General features: G+C 39.7%; 1 protein-coding gene across 1 annotated transcript in view; it reads left to right on the plus strand.

The window, feature by feature from the left end:
* The window catches only part of Lta4h (leukotriene A4 hydrolase), a 38,349-nt gene that overhangs the window by 2,867 nt on the left and 14,870 nt on the right, over positions 1–20,612 (plus strand). The window contains exons 2-11 of the mRNA XM_029563105.1: positions 4,838–4,968; positions 6,272–6,392; positions 10,307–10,375; positions 11,890–11,994; positions 14,275–14,327; positions 17,511–17,583; positions 17,840–17,980; positions 19,410–19,433; positions 19,892–19,962; positions 20,399–20,522. Coding sequence (XP_029418965.1) covers positions 4,838–4,968; positions 6,272–6,392; positions 10,307–10,375; positions 11,890–11,994; positions 14,275–14,327; positions 17,511–17,583; positions 17,840–17,980; positions 19,410–19,433; positions 19,892–19,962; positions 20,399–20,522 — 912 coding nt within the window. The remainder of the gene's footprint in view (positions 1–4,837; positions 4,969–6,271; positions 6,393–10,306; positions 10,376–11,889; positions 11,995–14,274; positions 14,328–17,510; positions 17,584–17,839; positions 17,981–19,409; positions 19,434–19,891; positions 19,963–20,398; positions 20,523–20,612) is intronic.

Raw genomic sequence — 20,612 nt, forward strand, 5'->3', positions numbered from 1 at the left:
TATAAAATTTAATGCGTGTTTACCCTTTAAAGAAGATCTCCATTTCGTTTTAAAATATGCTGTTTCCTACATTTTTAAATATTTTTTTTGTTTTTTTTAGAAGAGCATATCATTACAGCTTTAACATGCCCAATAACAGTTTTCAGAGCAAAGACACAGCTCCTTCAAAAGTGGCTATAAAATTTCTAGGTTCGCTGTTGAATCAATACAGTTATACAATATTGAACTCAGTATAAGCCCTGTAAGACATAAATTGAATGAGTTTTTAACCCTCAAAAAAGATCTCCAGATCTGGGGAATGTGAGAAGGAACTGGGTTGGTCTGGGTGCAAAGGATCAGGAAGCAATGGTGGTTTCCCCGGTGTCTGGGGCGCCAAGACAAGGAATGGGACAGAACCCAGGCTAGGAGGAGAGGCCAGCTGGGGAGATGGGAGGGTCAGTGAGGCTGGGGGAGTCAAGGTGTGGAGGGCACAATGAGGCCAGTGGGTTGTGCAGGCCCAGGGAAGCAGAGAGAAGTCCCCACTCCTGTCTTTACCTGCAGAGTGCTGGGATTACAGACACAAGCCACAACTCTAAGTTTAGATTAGGGATTCTTGAAGGTAGGAAGGAACTGTGTTTCCCATCTATATCTCCAATTCCTGGTATAGCTCTTGGCATACAGTGGGCACACAAAAGTTTGATTAACAGAACATATCCAGTTAGAAAGCAGTGCCTAAACTTCATGTCGGCTACATAGGTAGCTGTGCTGTCTACATCCCTAAGGTATGGAGAGGCAGCAGTTCTGCATTTCCACCCCATTCCTGGAGTCTGTGATAGTGGAGTGTGTGATGGCACCTATGAAACTTCTAATTCCCACCCTTCTAAAACCTTTTTCAAGTTGTGGTTTATTCACATTAGAGTTTGATGCTCAGAATTTCTAACTTTAAAGTGTTTACTTATTTTCTGGAAATTTTCAGTTCATTTAGGTGTTCTTTCAGTTAGTGGCTCAGGGTTTAGTGTCATGGCCAAGACTACCCACTAGTGAGTGGAGGGAGCCCTCTGGGCGCCACTTAATACGATGGCTGAGCTGAAATTACATCTATATGGTTCTAGGTTTTGATTTTAGTTTCAGTCCACGTACCTGTGGTTTTGTCTGATTTTGTTTTGTTGTAGCAGCAGTCTGTAGATAGGAAGAAAAAAAATGTAGAAGGCATAAGCCTTTCTCTATCCAAACCCTGCTTTTATTCCAGAAAGAATTTGAGAGTTCTTAAAGAAACATACAGAAAGACTGGAGGTGTAGCTTCATGATAGAGGGCTGGCCTAGCGTGTGCGAGGCCCTGGATTTGATACCTAGTGCTAGGAAAATAAAGTCAACATATACAGTATATTAAGGTTAAAAGTAATAAAGGGCTTTGGAAGAAGAGTAAAGATAGGAGAATCAAGACACGTGGCATGAAGCCTTTTGCGTAGAGAAAGAAGTGATCCAAAAATTGACATAGAGCTTTCCAGCAGCCTATGCAAAAAGGAAATCGGGTGTATGTCCCATGTCAGCTGGCCAGCTAGCTGCTCAGAAGTACAACCTTTGTGTGTGTGTTGTCTAAAGAGAATACTGACATATAGTAAACTCTTATCTTCAGTAAGTCTCTTTCATAGGTAAGGTAGTTTCTTATAACTGTTGGCATCTTGGCCTTGTGAGTAGTTGGGACTAAATAAGTCTAACTTGTCAACTATCCAGTTTCCTTTGTCCATCGTACTGCAGTTTTTGGTGACCAGCTGTTTTACAATACCAGTGAAATCTGAAGTAGAATTAGTTTTTTAAAAAATATTTTATTTATATTTTTTATTTTATGAGTGTATTGCCTGCATGTGTGTAAGTGCACCCATGTTGTACCGTGCTCACAGAGGTCAGAAGAGGGTGTCAGATCCCCTGGAACTGGAGTTATGGACGGTGGTTAGCCACCATGTGGGTGCTGGGAATCGAATCCAGGTCCTCTGGAAGAGCAGCAGTCAGTGCTCTTAACTGCTGAGCCATCTCTCGAGCCCAGAATTTCTTTTATAATGGGGAAATGAAGATTGAGGCTTAGAATGAGCTATATAGCTTAAAATTTTCTACATTTGGTTTAGAGCTTGCTTTGTGCATTAATTGACAGCTAATATATGTCAGGTACTGTGCTAAACTTTGGGATGCAAACCTAAATAGAGGTCTCTGTTTAAGCACTCTCGGTCGTAATGTAACAGCACAGTAAGTGCTGTTTCAGAATGAAGGGCTGGCTATTATAACAACATGGGAGATAGAAAAGACTTCATAGAAAGATAATAATTACAATAGCCAACTCTTTAGATTCCAAACAAATTCGAAAAGTTAGACAATACAGAAAATTATGTTCCATTGTGAAATGATTCCATTCATCTTTGTAGATTTAAGGTCTGCATAAGCATGTCTTTTTCTAAAGAAAACACTGTGACATATAGTATTAAACACAGATACTCAATTTTTTTTTTTTTTTTTTTTGAGACAGGGTTTCCCTGTAGCCCCAGCTGGCCTGGACTCACTATGTTGACCAGGCTGGCCTCAAGAACTCACAGAGATCCACCTGCCTCTGCCTCCCAAGTGCTGGGATTAAAGGCGTGCACCACCACTCTCGGCCTCAAATTACATTCTTAAAAATAAATCAGATATTCAGAAAGAGGTACTAGGTTGTAGAAGGACAAGAGGAGTAACTATCAAGAATAGAAGTATTAAGATGGAAACAGCATGTTCTGATTATGCAGTTGTGGGAGGATAAGCCAGTTCTAGTTAGGATAACAGTTGAGGTACTCCCAAATCAAGTAATCTCAAAGAAGGGAAGCAGATGATGCTTAGAACAAATTTCTACTCGAAAGAAACAAAAGTAAAGTAAACCTGGATGGAAATTCCTTCCCAAATAAAATTTGTTGACTCCAAAGAAATGGGAATAAAATCTAAATATTGCCCTTGTGACCCCTCTCTCTCTCACTTCTTCTCCCTCCCCTTCCCCCTCCCCCGTCTCATATAGCACAGGCTGGCCTCAAATTTACTGTGCAATGGAGGATGACTTTGAACTTCTGGTTCTCCTGTCCCTACCTCTTAGGGATCATAGACACAGACCACCACACCTGATTTATGTGGTGCTGGGGATTGAACCCAGTGCTTTGTACATTTCAGAAAAGCCCTCTACCAACTGAGCTACTTCCCCAACCCCTTGTGACTTTCTGAGTATGTCTTCCATGGTTAGTGTAAGAGAGGTCACTAGGAAGTGGCTGTGTCTTTACATTGTAACTCTTAATACCTTTCTACATCAGGTATCAGGGACAGGAAAAAAGATGTCAGACATAAGGAGATAAGAATAGAGTTCTAACTATAGAGTTAGACTCTAGGCTGGTAAAAGAAAAGAAAGAAAATGAAGACTATTATAAGTAAACCAAAGGACCAACGTGAAAACATTAGGGTGTGTCCGCATTTAGGAGTTCACTAGGAGGAGGAAGAAACATTAGACAGGTAGGAGAACCATAAAGACAGAGATGATCCAGTGAGCCCACAGAGCTAGGGTAGAGGTCAAGTTATCAGAAAAGAGCCTGTGGACCAGGGAGATTGCCCTTACAGTAGCAAAGGGGCTGGAAGCCAGATTGAGGGGAGGAAAAGTGATTGGCAAGGAAGTAAAAGAGGCATCTTAGATTTAGATTGTTCTTGAGTTTAAGAAGTGAAAGAGGGAAAATAGAACAGTTAAGAGTGGCTGGAGGGATCAAGCAAAGTCTCAGAAGTCCTGTGAAAGGCTTGTGTAGGTTGTCTGGAAACAGTTTAGTGGTATAGGAAGGTTGAAGACTGCAGAACCAGCGATTGGTTGAGAGGTGGTTCAAAGGTCTGATTTCCAGGGAGATTATTGAAATGAAAACTCCTCAGACACTGGCTGCCATCTCTGCCAAAAACACTTTCTTTGATTAAGGCCATGGTAAGTTCATGTGGTCTGTCAGTCTTCTGCTGGGGCAGCTGGTCAGAGGACCTTCACAAGACTGACTTTTGTTTTGTTTTTTTAAATAGCCAACAACAGCGATATACAGTCTGCCTAACAAGAACCAAGGTTTGTTTTACATTTGGGATATATAAAGGTACACTATAGGGCTGGAGAGATGGCTCAGCAGTTAAGAGCAGTGGCTGCTCTTGCAGAGGACCCAGGTCCAGTTCCCAGCACCCACTGTAACTCCAGTTCCAGGGGATCCAATGCCCTCTTCTGACCTCTGAGGGCATTGCATGACACAAGTGCACCTACCTGCATGCAAACAATACATTCGTACACATAAAATTTAAAATTAAGTAAAAAATTAATAGAGTATACTCTAGGAGTTGGACTATTAATATATTGAGTCAGAGTGAAAGAAATTTAAGTCATAGGTGAATTTTTTTATAACATAGAAGGTAATATTGAACAGAATTAAAGGGCTTTTAACTTAAAATTGCTTTATTCAGAGTTCAGAATGTGTGTGTGAGTCTCCCAGAATTAACTACATTTGCAAGTCTTGACACTCCCAGATTCTCAGGTTGCTCAGCTCATTCATGACACTTAAACAGTCCAGGGCCCAGATCAGGGAATGGTACCACCCACAGTGGCATGCCAACAGGCAAAAATAATGTAGACTGTCCTCATTGAGAATTCCCAGGTGATTCTAAACTCAAGTTGACAAAACTAACCATAGCCACTCTTTTCATAATTTCACTCTGTTTTACTCTCTATAAGCAGCTAGATTTAGATTCAAAACAGTAAACCTATATCTAGTACTTGGTTTTTTTTTTCTGATACATGAAACTATTTTCTTCTTATTTAAAAATATTGATTTACTTTTAGACTTTGGATACGAAAGACCTTACAATAGAAAAAGTGGTGATCAATGGACAAGAAGTCAAATATACTCTTGGAGAAAAACAAAGTTACAAAGGATCACCGATGGAAATCTCCCTTCCTATCGCTCTGAGCAAGTATGATTACGACCTTCTTTCTCTTTTGTAGCTGAACAGTGGGAAAATAAATGTTAAAACAATCCAGACATCTTTCCTGTATTTTATGTTTGTTTATAGAAAGTGTTTGGCACCTCAGTCCTGTAGTCTGTTCACATTGAGGTTTGCAGTGAAAATTATGTTCTTAAAATATTACAGAAATGCTGTATATGAAACACTCAAGAATCAGGCATTGGTTAACTGTGGTATCTTTGGTTGCCCATCAGTTCAGTGATGTCTGGGGAGCATGCCATCATAAGGAGGTATTTCATGATGACTTGGGGAGCTTTGCAAGCACCAGTCTTCTTCACCTTTGCCCCAGAGGCTAGTTGCCTCATAATGTAAACGTACCAGTCTTGGTGTAAGTTCTTTAGTCCTTCTAGTAACCCCATGTCATATGATCTGAACTTATAGATGAGGAAGGGAATCTCAGAGAAATAGTTACTTATTTAAGAAAATGGCAGCCAGATCATCAGATCAGGAGTATATCTTTCCCGTAGATGGGGAAGGGGTAAAGGAGTGGAAACCATTGGCCCGGAACAAGGGTGATCTACTCCCATCATCCAGTCTCTTCATGCCTTCTTGTGCCCTTCAAGAATGAGAAAGAAAACACTCAAGCATAACTTAGGAGAGTCATTGACTCCATTCTATGAAGAAACAGTGCTATGGTCATGTCAGGTCATCACCCAGGTTCACCTGCAAGTGGTAGCGTCAGACTTTAAATCCGAAATGGGCCACCTCTCCCAAGCTCTTGCTCCTTCCCCATCATCAGTGCTTCTGAAACTAGTCAGAGTGAAGGATCAGTTTTTGTTTCCTCCAGTCTGCCACAGAATGATGCTAATTAAGTGCAAGAAGCATGAATTATGAGGGAGAAGAGTTTTTTTTATTATTAGATTCAACAGGTAGAAAAATGATCCTGTAGGTTTCTTTCTCTGTCTTGACTTGCCATGCTATAGAGCAGTGAGTGTGCAGGTCAGCACCACTCTGTGTCACGCCTGCAATAGTTGGAATTCCAAACTTATTTTTTCTACATCCCCACTCTCATAAAAGACAAAAGGATGTCACAGATGCAGAGTACCTGACACACTGTGAGGCAGCAGCTAATACAAGTTCCCGTTTGAAGAGACCCACACACTGACATTCAGGCAGGAAAATGAAGAGTCAGATTCTGCATCAGAAATGAGTCCTTGTATGATACTCCTTAAATACGCACTGTATGTATTATGAATTCAAATTTGGTGAAGCATATTTATACTTTACCAATATATTTATTTGTTTCATGCAGAAATCAAGAGGTTGTGATAGAAATTTCTTTTGAGACCTCTCCAAAGTCTTCTGCTCTGCAGTGGCTCACTCCTGAACAGACTTCTGGGAAGCAGCACCCCTATCTCTTCAGTCAGTGCCAGGTAAAAAGGATGCCTGGTGATTTATAGACAGTTCCCAGCCACCGCAGGGCTTATTATGAGTATGTGGGTCTTATGTAGCACTGTTTTATATTTTATAAAAAGTACATATATTTTCATTTATATTTTGCTATTAATACATTCGTGTTTTTTTTTTTTTTTAAGATAAGCTTTCTGTGATTTGGAACCAACCTACCTAAATTGAAGTACTTAGTACTGACTTACACTGACTTAAATATCTTACTTAAGCTGACTCCCCATGTACCTAGAATACAACTTGCCATTGCATGAGGACTCAATGAATATCTCTGAAATGCAAGGAAAAATTAATAAACAGAAGTAATGTTAATGTTTATAAAAATGCTGAAAGTAAAAAAGTGGAAAGTGAATTCCGAATTATATAGATATATTAAATGCACTTTTATTTTTATTTATTTTTTATTTTTTCATATTTTATTATTATTTTTTTATGTGTATGAGTGTATTGCATATATGTATGTAAGGACACCCATGTTGTGCAGTGCCTGCAGAGTTCAGAAGAGGGCATTAGATTCCCTGGAACTGAATGGGACTCCTGTCCTCTGCAAGAGTAGCCAGTGTTCTTAACTCCTCAACCATTCCTCTAGCCCCCTAAAAGCACTTTTTTTTTCTTTTTTTTTTTTCTTTTTTTTGTCTTTTTGAGACAGAGTCTCCCTGTAGCCCCAGTTGACCTGGAACTCACAGAGATCTGCCTGCCTCTGCCTCCCAAGTGCTAGGATTAAAGGCATGTACCACCATGCCTGGCCCCTATATGAAGTTTTAAACCAACATGATTTAAAATACTTCTTTCCATTTTAAAACAAAGGATTTAAAAAAAAAACAAAACACACAATTAGAGACAGTCTGTTACAAGAATAACTATCAAAATGTTATCTGAAAGAAAAAGTCCTAATTATATTAATAATCAAATCACTAGTGGTTAAAGGAGGTCATCTACTAAGTATTTACTGTAGGTTCAGGCACTGGGTAAGGAACCTTGTATGTTTAACCATCCTGCTATCTGTAAGCCAGCATGTTAGGTTCAAATTCAAAATATACAAAGGGGCTGGAGAGATGGCTCACCGGTTAAGAACACTGGTTATTCTTGCAGAAGACCTGGGTTTGAATCCCAGCACCCTCATGGCAGCTAACAGCTGTCCATAACCCCAGTTCCAGAGGATCCGACAGCCACTTCTGTTCTCCACGGGCATTGCACAACACTGGTGCACTTACCTACATACAAGCAATGCACACATACACATAAAATAAAAATAAAATATTTTTCAAAAAACAAAGTATACAAAGTAACAAAGCATAATTTAGATACTTTTACTTTGCATGACACTACTTAAAATATCTTCTTTTTAATCTAAGAAAATTACATGAAAGAGGGAGGGATGTAGCTCAGTTGAAGCCTTGGATTCCACCTCTAGCACCATATGAACTGGATGTGCTGATGCATGCTTATAATCCCAGCACTCGGTAGGTAAAGGTAGAGGCCGGAGGATCAGAAGGTCAGAGTCATCCTTGATAGCATAGCTAGTTGAAACTAGACTGGGCTACATGAGACCTCCTCCCAAAAAAAAAGAAAAAAAGGAAAACCAAGCAAACAAACAAGAAACAGAAAATTACATGAAAGTGATAAAGTGTTCTAGGCAATAATATATGAATTGTATATCCTGTATCTCTTAGTAAAAGCTGATTTTCAGTATTTCTCATAGAATGACCATAAGGCAAAGTTAAAAAGAGACTTGTGAGTCATGAGAATATAAATTTTAAATATATTCAAGGTTTTTGGAAATAGTGTTTAAAATACAGGACAGAAATTTCAAGTCAATTAAGAAATTGTTGCAGCTGTCTGGAAATCTGAAGATTTGATTTTATTTGCTGCGTTGCTTACAGTTGTCTACACGTATTTCTTGCCCAAATTTTATCTTATCTGGTGAAGTACATATAGAAATGCTTTGGCATTTCCAAATCACTATCTACGGCCCAGTAAGGAGCCCCAGCGACATGGTCTGGGCCCAGCTTTAGGAGAGCGCCAGGTGCTTCATGTCTGCCCTCATCCATCTCAGGATTGTGTTTTTGAGGGATCTGCTGGGTCTGAAATGAGAAGAAAAGACTCTGTTTTTGGATTTTAGTTCTAATTAGCATATGAAGTATTAGATTTATATAATGATAATATTTCCACACAACGTTTTAGTAGAACCTGGGGTTTTTAATTTTAAAATTTTTGAAATTATCACTCAAATTATTCTGTTTGATGCCTTTATGGCATTTTCAAACAAAGTATATTTTAGTAGCATCTGGGGATTTTAAGGAAGCCTAGGATTTTAACAGCTTTAGAGAGAGGTGTTATTATTAATACACCCTGACTGATGGGGGGTGGAGAGATTCAGTGTAATATAAGAATTATGACTAGATGGGTTGGGGAGATAATGTTCTCTCCCCCCCCCCTTTTTTATATGCTTTCAGACTCTGCTGTAAGATTGAAATATCAAGACTAATATTTCTCAAGTTGTTTTCTTGAAAACACTGGCATCCTGTTAGATGTTAGCTAACTACATTAAATAAAGTATGAGGACTTAGTTTTAAAATAAGTATGAGGAATCGGTTTTTTTACATTTATTTATTTACTTATTTGCTTATTTATTTAGTGTTTGGGCATGCATATACCATGGCACATATGTGGAGGTCAGGGAACAAGAAGACAGGGGTGTGGTATACCATGGTTCACAGACTTATTTCAGTATAGACCTTTTCCCTCAGGGCTCCTAAGAGCCTTTCATTGGGCACAGCTGTTAGTAATGCTTTGCAGTTTACATCATGCTTCTACTGAATTTTGAAGGTTCACCAGAAATAGAGAAATCTAATGTGTATGTATTTGTGTACATGTGGGTGGGTGTGCACATGTGTACATGTGTGTGGAAGCCAGAGGTCAACATTGGGTGTCTTCCTTAGTCTCTTTCCATCTTCAGTTTTTTAGACAGGGTCTCTCATTGAGTCTGGAACTCACCAGTTGACTAGACTGGCTGGCCAGTGAGGCTGAGGGATCTTCCTGTCTCCACTCCCCAGATCTGGGATTATAGGCATATATATAAATCACTCCTGGATTTTTTTTTTTTTTTTTTTTTAGCATGGGTGCTGGGGATCCAAACTCAGATCTTCATGCTTGGACAGCAAGCTGTTTACCTACTGAGCCAGCTCCCTAGCCCCCAAATCTGACTTTAAAAAAATAATTTATTATTTTTATTTTATGTGCCTGAGTATATTACCTACATGTGTGTAAGTGCACTTGTATCATTCAGTGCCTGCAGAGATCAGAAGAGGGTGTCAGATCCCCTGGAACTGGAGTTATGAACAGTTGTTACCTGCCATGTGGGTGCTGGGAACTGAACCTAAGTCCTCTGCAAGAGTAGCCAGTGCTCTTAACCACTGAGCTCTCTCTCCAGCCCTCCCAAATTTGACTTTTTAAAAAAAGACATGTATTTATTTATCTTATGTGTATGTGTGTTGCCTGTATGAATTTATGTACACCAAATGCATGCAAATATGTATGAGTCCTTGGAGGCCAGAAAAGGGTGTCAGATTTCCTGAAACTGGAATTACAGGAGGTTGTGAGCTACCATGTGGGTTCTGCAAACTTAACCCAGGTCCTATATAAGAGCAGTACGCTCTCTTAACTGCTAAACCATCTCTCTAGCCCCAAATCTGATTTTTTTTTTCAAATCCACAGTTGTATTTTTTGTTACTCTAAAAGCACCTAAGAAATGAGAAAACATATTTTTATCTTTAAAAAGAGTGTATGTAAGAACAATGCTCTGGTTTCAATCATTTCTTTACAGCTTGATTTGTGAGAAAGGACAGTTAACTATTTCTTTTTCTTTCTCTCCCTCTAGGCCATCCACTGCAGAGCAGTTCTTCCTTGCCAAGACACCCCTTCTGTAAAATTGACCTACACTGCAGAGGTGAGTGCCACATACCGTGGGCTGAATTAAATGATAAGTAAATGTGGTACAGATGATAACCGGAGGTGACAACCCAATTTCAGAGCTAGAAATACTTTACTTAATGAAGCACTACCTGGGCCTACAGATTTCATTTTGAACCTCTGATTAAAGGTGGTTTTACACTCTCTTAAGTATGAGGAAGGAAATTGTTGCTATTCTCATTTTTTAAAAAAATAATTAAAATTCTAGATCTAAAGATAAAAATTTAAGAGCATTTTAGGCCGGTGTGGTGGTGCATGCCTTTAGTCCCAGCACTCAGGAGGCAGAGGCAGGCGGATCTCTGTGAGATCAAGGCCAGCCTGGTCTACATATGAAGTGCCAGGCCAGCTGGGGCTACAGGGATACCCTGTCTCAAAAAGACCAAAAAATCCAAAATGATAATAATAATTGAAGAGCATTTTTCTTAATTTTAAATAATTGACATTTTCGGTATTAAAGGTCCAGTAAGTGCATACTGTGGCCATGACATGTCTGTCTAGAGTCCTAATCAGCCTGTTACAGGCTTGTCTGTATGTGTGTGCAGTTTCCTCCTGTCACTGGTACTGCTAATCCTTTTGGGAGAGGGGGATGGACTATAATTAACAAACACCATTCCAGAGTCTAGATCAATTTAGACCAAGAAAACACAATAAATGCCAACATTTACTTATGGCACTTCTTCATTCCTCAGCCATCCCGTAACCCATCCACACTGAGTATAGCACTGTAAATATTATCCTGGTGGCAGAGAACCTCTGGGTTCTGGATGCTTCTCTACCACTTAATAATTGTGTGGCCTAGAGCAAGTCTTCATGACCTCACAGGCTCAGTTAGTTACAGGCTTGTCACTGCCTGTCAGTGTCTGAGTGTCACAGTTGTTTCTTTCCTCGACTGATTGTGGCACTGGCTTGAGAGCTCTTCATTCTGTGCCATCTCAGTTATAGTTGAGAGGCTCAAGCCAAGCAAGAAGAGTATGAAGGTCAAGCATGAGCTAGGACACACACATAAGTGACCCTCTGTTTTGTCCCATAAGGATCTTTTCCCTAACAAATTTCCAGAGAAAATCATTTCATGGTCTTGGCTGCTGTTGCCAGGCACAGTGCTGGTCTCTTCATTTTTTATTATTCATTTCTTTCAGTAAAACTGTAACATTTTCCCCACATTTGATGGGGAAACTGAGGCTCAGGGAGGTTATCTGCCCAAGGCCTGCAGTTAGTAAATGGCAGAGCTGGTATTCTAGTCCAGTTTCTATCGAAACTCTGTTCTTTATAATGTGCCTGAATGAATGCATTGATAGTTCATATGCATTGTTAAAGAACACAGTTTTGCGTGTTGCTAATTCTCTTTACAACACTGAGCTGTACATACTTTTTTAGTTTATAGTCCATTTACTATAGATAGTCAAGAAGGGGTGAAAAAGTTATTTTACATTTGTTGTTTAAGATACATAGACCCTTTCTTTATAATTAGAAGTGACTTTTCTTCTCTGTTAGGTGTCTGTCCCTAAAGAATTGGTGGCACTTATGAGCGCAATCCGCGATGGAGAAGCACATGACCCTGAAGACCCAAGCAGGAAAATATATAGATTCAGCCAAAAAGTAAGATAAAGTCAGAATGTCTAGATTTTGTTTTAGTTCATAGTGAACTTCAAAGAACCTATTTTAGTTTGCTTTTTTGTGGGGGTTGTTTTACATCTCCCTATAGCTCCAGTTGGCCTGGAACTCACTATGCAGACTAGTCTGGCCTTGAACTCATAGAGATCCATCCATGTCTGCCTCCCAAGTGCTGGGATTAAAGGCATGTGCCACCACACCCTGCCTTCTTGTTTGCTTTTCTGTTGTGATAAACACTAGAACCAAAACCAACATGGGGAGGAAAGGGTTTATTTCATCTTAGGTCATCACTGAGGAAAGCCAAGGCTGGAACATGGAGACAGAAACTGAAACAGAGACCAGGGAGGAATGCTGCTTACAAACTCACTAGTAGGCTCAAGTTCAGCTGCCTTTCTTATACAGCACAGGCCTACCTCCCTAGGGATGATACTGACCACAGTGGGCTGGCCCCTCCTACATCAATTAACAATCAAGAAAATGCCCCTCAGACATGCCCACAGGCCAATCTGATTGAGGAACGTCCTCAGCTGAGGTTCCCTCTTCTCAGATGTATCAAGTTGACAACTAATTAGCCTCTCAGAAGTATACCTCTTGTCACCTTTGACACACAAAATACATCACTGTTAAACCATAACCATTCCTTTCTTGTTTGTCACCAAGATCTCATGTTACTACTACAATATAAAACATAGTACAACTTTAAAAATTCCATCACTTAAAAATTCAATATCTTTAAAAATCCAGTGTCTCTTAAGGGCTCCTGTAAAATCCAAGATAAGTTCTCTACTTTCTAAATTCCAGGAAAAAAGAACCACAGCACAGTTATAGTCAGATCAAAGCAAAAGTAAAACCCAACAGTGTAAAAAGCTCAGTGTCTGACATCTGGGACTTATGATTTTTCTGGCTTCAGAAGCCTTGGGCAGCTCCACTTCTCTGGCTCTGCTACTCACACCATACACAGCTCGTCTCATGGTCTCAGGCTGTTTCCTCTCCACGTTTGCCTCTGTCCTTGGCAGAAGTCCTATGATCCTGACGTCTCCAGTATGCTGGGGTCTCCACTGCAAATGAAGCTACACCTTCACCAGTGGCCTCCTGGCCTCTCTGCAGGGACTCCCTGCTTACATGGTGTCAAGCATCCGCTTCTCTCCCTGACCCTTTCATTCCTGCAGCATTCATTCCACCAAAGCCAGAACTACGTGGAGCTATTTACACCTTACCACATTCAGCTGCCAGCTTGAGATGAAGCTTTAGTCCCTTCTGGACCACAGCTTCTGTGTGCTAACCCTGAGGAAATACAGAAGATTTGTCTCAGTGATACTGGTCTCTTATTAATCACAGTTGATTTTTCAGCCCCAACTAAGCAGTTTACATTGTCCCAATAAAGCAAAGACGGTTTCACTTCCAGACATTCTTAATTAAAATATATCAGACAGCTCTGTAGAGTTTGAGGGACTCTCAAACTTCCCCCTGAAATTCACAAGCCAGTCCTCCAATGTCTGCTTTTTACTCAACATTATTTTCCAATTTCCCACAACAGCTCATTAAGCTATGAGTGATAGCTTTCCAGCCCAAAACTCCAAAATCCTCCACCTTTCTTGACTTCACTGGACAATTCTGCTTCCTTTGGAGCCCCAAGCTGTCATAACTTGAGCATCCTCTTATTGCTGGTTTAAAATGTAAAGAAATTTAGAAAATAAAAAAATGTTTTAAAAGCTGACAGCCTTTCAGACAACCCTTCAGCTGGGCATGATGGTGCACGCCTTTAATCCCAGCACCCAGGAGACAGAGGCAGGCAGATCTCTGTGAGATGGAGGCCAGCCTGGGCAACATAAGTGAGTTCTAGGCCAGCTGGGGCTACAGGGAGGCCCTGTCTCAAAAGAAAAGAAAAAAACAAAACAAAAAACAACCAACTTTCCAAAAATCTCAGGAAAAAGCAGCTGTCTTTTCCAGTTACTTTTTAAGAAATGCTTTGTAAACCTTTTTAAATTGTGTAATCATGGCTTTGACATTTCAGAAGACTTCCCTTTTTGTGGAATAAGAAGAAAATAGATGTTTTGAGTGTTTTTTGCATACTTTTTGCATATTTTGAACTGTTGAATCTCTTAAAAGATAGGTCTATTTGAGAAGGACCAAAGCAATGTAGGTTCATAGCAATATTTGAGATTTAAAGGTGAATTTGTTGAATTTTAAACCTGAACTGTGTGATCCGGTACCAGTTCTCCACACTAACACATCATGTGGTGTGTGTGTGTTTGTCCCTTCTAGGTTCCCATACCTTGCTACCTGATCGCTTTAGTTGTTGGAGCTTTAGAAAGCAGGTGAGCTCTTGCAGAAATTTTGAGGTTTGTAAAAATGAAATAGACAAGTTGGACCTCTGTCAGGGTTGATGATGGCGGGGGTGGGGGTGGGTAGATCACTGTGTATTTCTCAGGCTGTCAAGCTGAAAGCTTTAGAGAAATTCTAATATAAATATAAATTTTTATAGGCAAGAAATTGACTTTAAAAATATCTACCACTTGCTCCTCAGATTTTCCAAATGTAGAATGTAAAATGCTCTTACCTTTAGGCTGAGATCTGAACTCTAATATAAGCTTCAGTACTTCTCATAATCTTCATTTTCCCATCTTTGAAATGATAAAATCTGCCTCTCTTCCTCAAGTGTAGCTGTGAAACAGATCAAATGTATTAAAGCCCTTGGAAGCCTTTAAATAATACAGAGATATATTTTGTTAAAATTTTACCAATGTCTTGAGTGCCCTTCCTTCCCTTTTGTTTGTTCTTACTTCTGTTTTTAATGCGCATGTGTGTATGTGTGTGCAGGTGCTTGTGTGTGTGTGTGTGTGTGTGTGTGTGTGTGTGTGTGTGTGTGTAGGGTGGGTGGGTAGGTGGGAGGGGTATATGTGTGTATAAGTGTGGACATCAGAGAACAACCTTATGTGTCATCCTCAGGGATGCCATCCACCTCCTATGAGACAGGGTCTCTTAATTGGCTTAGTTCACCACCAATTAGGCCTGACTGACAGACCATCAGGTCCCATGGATCCACCAGTCTTCACCTTCCCAGCAGTGCGATTACATGCTCACAGCACCATGCTTGGCTTTTAAAAAAATTATTTAATATTTTTATTTTATGTGTTGCATGTATTGCCTGCACATATGGAAGTGCACCTGTGTTGTGCAATGCCCGTGGAGGTCAGAAGAGGGCATTGGGTCCCCTAGAACTGGAGTTACGGACAGTTGTTAGCTGCCATGTGGGTGCTGGGATCTGAACCTGGGTCTTCTGCAAAAACAGTCAGTGTTCTTCACCACTGAGCCATCTCTCCAGCCCCTATGCTTGGCATTTTTATGTGGGTTCTCAAATCAAACTCAGGACCTTGTGCTTGCAGGGCACATATTTTGCTGACTGAGCTCCCTGACCCCAGCCCTGTTCTTATTTCTAAACTATTGAAAATTAAGAATGTTTATAGTAACCGCAGTCTTTATTTTGCTAAAAATGTGGATGCAGTAGAGAAGTCAGGCAGTCTAGAGCTGGGTTCCAGCTCTGTTGGTTACTAACTACATCTTTGGGAGCTCACTGCGCTGAGTTTTGTTTCGTTAACCTGGAAAAGAGAAATAATACATCAAAGGGCTTTTTGAAGGATTAATTGACCTAACATACATAAAGTTTCTGGCCTGCAGGAGGCGCTCAGTAAATGATTATTACAATAATTGTAATTATCACAGCAGCTAATTAAAGCTCTTAGTATGTGCTAATTCTAGTGCACTTTTCTTGTTGAATCCACAACTCTCCAGTACCTATGATTATTCTTATTTTACCAAGAAGAAACAGATGCTCAGAGAGTTTCAGTAGCTTGCTCAGTCATACAGCTTAGAAATGTCCAAACTAGGTGATCTTTGTCTTCTTTCCTTTGAGCCCTTGTAGAATAGATCTGTGCTGCCCATAACTGGTTACACGAGGCTCTTGAGCATTAGAAGTGCAGCTCATCCAAACTGAGATATGCTCTAAACAAAAATACAGACTGGATTTCTGAAGACTGATGAAAAATGTAACATACGTCATTAATAATTTTTATACTATGTGTTAACATTTTGGATCTACTGGGACAAATAAATGTTATTGAAATTAATTTGTTTCGTTTGCTTTAAAAAATTTGCCTACCAGCACTTTCAAATTACATCATAGCATGCTTTTGTGACTCTTACTAACTTATGTTGAATAATACTCAGAGCTTGGTCTGCAGACTATAACTTGGGAGTTCATTGGCAATGCAAATTCTAGGTAAAGGCACTTGCAGACAAGCTTCAGTTTGATCCCTGAAGCTCACATAAAAGTGAATAGAGAAATCCAATGCCACAGGACTGTCCTCTGACCTTGACAAGTATACCGTGATCCCATCACCACCACTACACACATCATGCATACACATACACAATAATACAATTTTTTAAGTTTTTTAAAAAGAGAAATACAAATTCTTGGGCCCTGTCCTGAGCCTTCTAAACCAAAATAATATTTTAATGAGCTTTCCAGATGCTTTGTCTGCAGTAGTAAATGTCTAGACAATAAAGTTTGAGAAGGGTACTGTGTCTGGGGCAGAATACCAAAGCAAAATCTTGTTTAGGGTCACATAAAAATTTCAAGGTGAAGTGATGATACTTGTATTTGTCTTTTTGTTGTTTTAATGAAAAACACAGATTTTATAGATGGTTATTAGCTGCCATGTGGGTGCTGAGAATTGAACCCAGGTCCTCTGCAAGAGCAACCAGTGCTCTTAACCACTGAGCAATCTCTCCAGCCCTATCTTAGTCATTTTTAAGTGGTATTCTGTAATGTTAAATATACAGCTACCTTGCTTGTGAAACAGATCTGCCAAACTTCATCCTGTAGAACCGAATCCTTGAGCAAGCATCTCCTCTTCCCCTCCCCTCAGCCCTTGGTAACCATCATTCTGCTTTCTGTTCCTGTGGTCTGTCTGTGTTAGGAACTCCATATAAGTAGATCATAGTGTTTGCCTTTTACTGAACCCCTCATTTCACTTAGCATAATGTACATGAGGTTTTCTATTTTAGTATGTGACAGAATTTCTTGCCTTTTCCATTTATTTCTTACACGAGTATCCAACTTTTAAATGAAAAACAAAGTTTGTATCTAGCCCTTTTCCAGGATAATCTTATTCAGTCTCTGACTGGGTTTCTACAGTTAGCCAATTGAGAGAGGAAGCTCTATCCCACAGGTCTTACTAGGGCCAGGAAGCTAACATCTGGGGCACTTCGTGCCTTGGTTTTCCCTTTACCAGACTGTGCCTCCGTTAAGAGCTTCAGTATGTTTAGAAGCAGGTTTGTATCTCAAGCCATTTAGCCTCATCCCTTCCCCATGAGCACACAGTACATCCAGTCTTACTTTCAAAGGGTTTGACTTTACAAGATGTTAAGTCCTTCTTAGAGCCAGGTGAATAATTTGCCTTGAATTTTTTTTTTTATGAAACTTTTTGACTTTGCAGGCAAATTGGCCCAAGAACCTTGGTGTGGTCTGAGAAAGAGCAGGTGGAAAAGTCTGCTTATGAATTTTCTGAGGTTGGTCATATAATTGTCTTTTCTAATAATTATGACAGGCAATTTAAGGATTTGAGAGTAATGTGATGGCTTTGAGTAATAGGTAAAAACATTACAAGCATGTGTTGTGTCAGTTTGAGTTGCTACATTTATTTTATTATTTTCATTTTAAATAAGCATCCTTGACTCATAACCTTTATAGAAAGCAGTAAGCACTTTGAAGAAATTGCTATTGTAATAATAATTAAGAGGCGATATATATGCATTAATTTTTCAGACTGAGTCTATGCTTAAGATTGCAGAAGACCTGGGAGGGCCATATGTATGGGGGCAGTACGACCTGTTGGTTCTGCCCCCATCCTTCCCTTACGGTGGCATGGAGAACCCTTGCCTTACTTTCGTAACTCCTACTCTACTGGTAAGTGTAAATATTTCTTCATGTGAAATGGAGATCTAAAACTAACCTAATGAGAGGCTACAGTAATAGCTCAGTGGATTGCTATTGTGAGGACTTGAGTTTGGTCTCTTAGAACCCACAGGAAAAACTAGCATAGTGGTATACACTTGTAATCCCAGTGCTGCTGGAGAGATGGAGACAGGCAGATCCTTGAGGCCCCCTGCCAATCACCCTAGCCTACGAGGTGTGCTCCCGGCCAGAGAGAGGGATGCCATCTCAAAATCCAAGGTAGACAGTTCCTGGGGTAATGACAACTAAGGTTGTCCTCTGGTTCCTCTGTGTGCATGCACACATATGCACGTGCTCCCACATGAATACACACACACACACACACACACACACACACACACACAGAAGGGAAGAGCTTTAGACTCTTAGTGATATTTTTAAAATGTATTTCTCAAAAATAAATATTTATCCTATTTCAAATTTTATTGCTGATTGTGATGATCAAAATTTCATTTTTCAAAAGAAAATGATTTGGCCATAGTAGAAAGTGAATATTGTGTTCAGGGTATTTTGGAATGTTGAGGATTAGGGTGCCATGTAACAACAACCCTTTGATGAATCACATATCCAGGCAAGGAAACCACAACATTTATAGTTGGAAGTCAGGTACCCAGTGTATAGGAGATAAGGCTACAGTATATTGCTGTTCTGTAAACCCCATAAATACTTTGGATCCTTCCGAGAATCAAGTAATGGATTAGCCGTCAGGTAAATAAAAAGGAATATACCATAGGACACATTGACCACTATAAACTTTAGTACATTGTAAATGATAGGAGGGGTAGGTCTGGGGATATGGCTCAGCACTTAAAGTCCCTATGTGAGGACCGGAGTTTCCATCGCAGAGGGCCTAGTGGGCCACCTGTAATTCTAGCTTCAGAAGGTGGAGATGGAATCCCTAGAGCACCTGGTTAGCAGACTAGCCCCATCAGTAGCTCTGGGTTAGATTGAGAGACCCTGCCTAATGAAGAAGATGAAGGAGTGATCCAGAATGACGCCCAACATTAACTTCAGGCCTCCACATGCATGCTACCCACACACATGAGCCCACATACATACATACCACACACACACACACACACACACACAGACACACCTGAGAGGAAGTGGTAAGACCAGATATTCAAAATGAAAGTAGGGAAGTGTTTTCTGGAATTAGAGAGAGGTCTGTTGGCCTACAGTATTGAAATATTTTCTGTGGTCAGGGGAGGAAAGAATGCTCTTTTTGTGTTCTCAATCCATATCTCTTTTGAGCCCTTTGAAACACCATAGTAGAAATGCAGTGGGCCATCAGGCCAATGTGTGACATGTGGGGATCAGTATTATTTAGCTGCAGCCTCTAACCCACGATGGAAATACTAAGATGTTTTCTTTTTTGCAGGCAGGTGATAAGTCACTCTCCAATGTAAGTTAAAATTTTTTATTACAGCCTTACCCTCAAGAAGGTTTAAGTAATTAAAAAATATCTGTTACATTATTATGTAAAAGAAAACTAGGGGGTCCTCTTCATACTACTTTAATAATTAGATTTAATAACCTTAAGAAAAATTTGAAATGTAAATGATATATGATCATAAAAATTGATATCATTTCATGTTTATGAAATATTTTAATGAACCAACATATTCATTTACTTTAATATTTTCTATTTTTTCTTGGTAATTGTTTCTAATCTTTTAAAGTATTTCTACTTTTTTGGTCTTTGATTAAATTATATTTTTTTCCTGAAATAAGTAATTCCCTGAATATATTTTTGAAAACATTGCGCTGTGTGTAGTGGGAAGAGGATAAGCGTTTCAGTGAGGGCTTGTTTTAGGTGAGGAGCTTGATCTGATACTAATTGCTTAACGCTGTCCTCTTCAGGTTATCGCACACGAGATATCTCATAGCTGGACAGGAAACCTAGTGACTAACAAAACTTGGGATCACTTTTGGTATGATGTTTTTTATCATTTCTTTATTGGTTATTATTGATTGGTTTCTTTGCCTGCTCCCCACCATTACTATATCACCACTCTGTGTTCTATGTGTATGTTTTTCTTATAGTCACTTTGGTATGTGGGGTTTTAAAGAATTCTGTAACACACGTCACAGTGTTTGTTAGCTACAGTGTAAGTGTGCAGTTTGCTTTGGCTAGTTTCGACACATGGGCCTGTTTGGTCTCCGTGCTGCCATCTGCTGGGCTGGGATGCCATTGCTCTGAGTTGACTGCCTGGGAGTCACGTAGGCATGATGTGGTTGTTGTCTATCGTGTCTTGTTGCTACCCTCTTCCATGGGAAGACCAAAAAGAAAATATCTGGTTGATTAAAAAGCTTTGTTCTCTCAGCTGGGATGGTACCTTATTATTAATTTTTTTTATCCTTTTTCAGGTTAAACGAAGGACATACTGTGTATTTAGAGCGCCACATTTGTGGACGGTTATTTGGTGAGAAGTTCAGGCATTTCCATGCTCTGGGAGGCTGGGGAGAACTTCAGAATACGGTAAATAAGTTGAGATTTTTTTTTTTTTTTTTTTTTTTTTTTTTTTTTTGTGAGACAGGGGCTCCTGTAGCCCTTTTTTTTTTTTTTTTAAGTAGGAGCCCT

Source organism: Nannospalax galili, unplaced genomic scaffold (genome assembly GCF_000622305.1).
Source record: "Nannospalax galili isolate Female #2095 unplaced genomic scaffold, S.galili_v1.0 scaffold734, whole genome shotgun sequence".
NCBI classification, from domain to species: Eukaryota; Metazoa; Chordata; class Mammalia; order Rodentia; family Spalacidae; genus Nannospalax; species Nannospalax galili.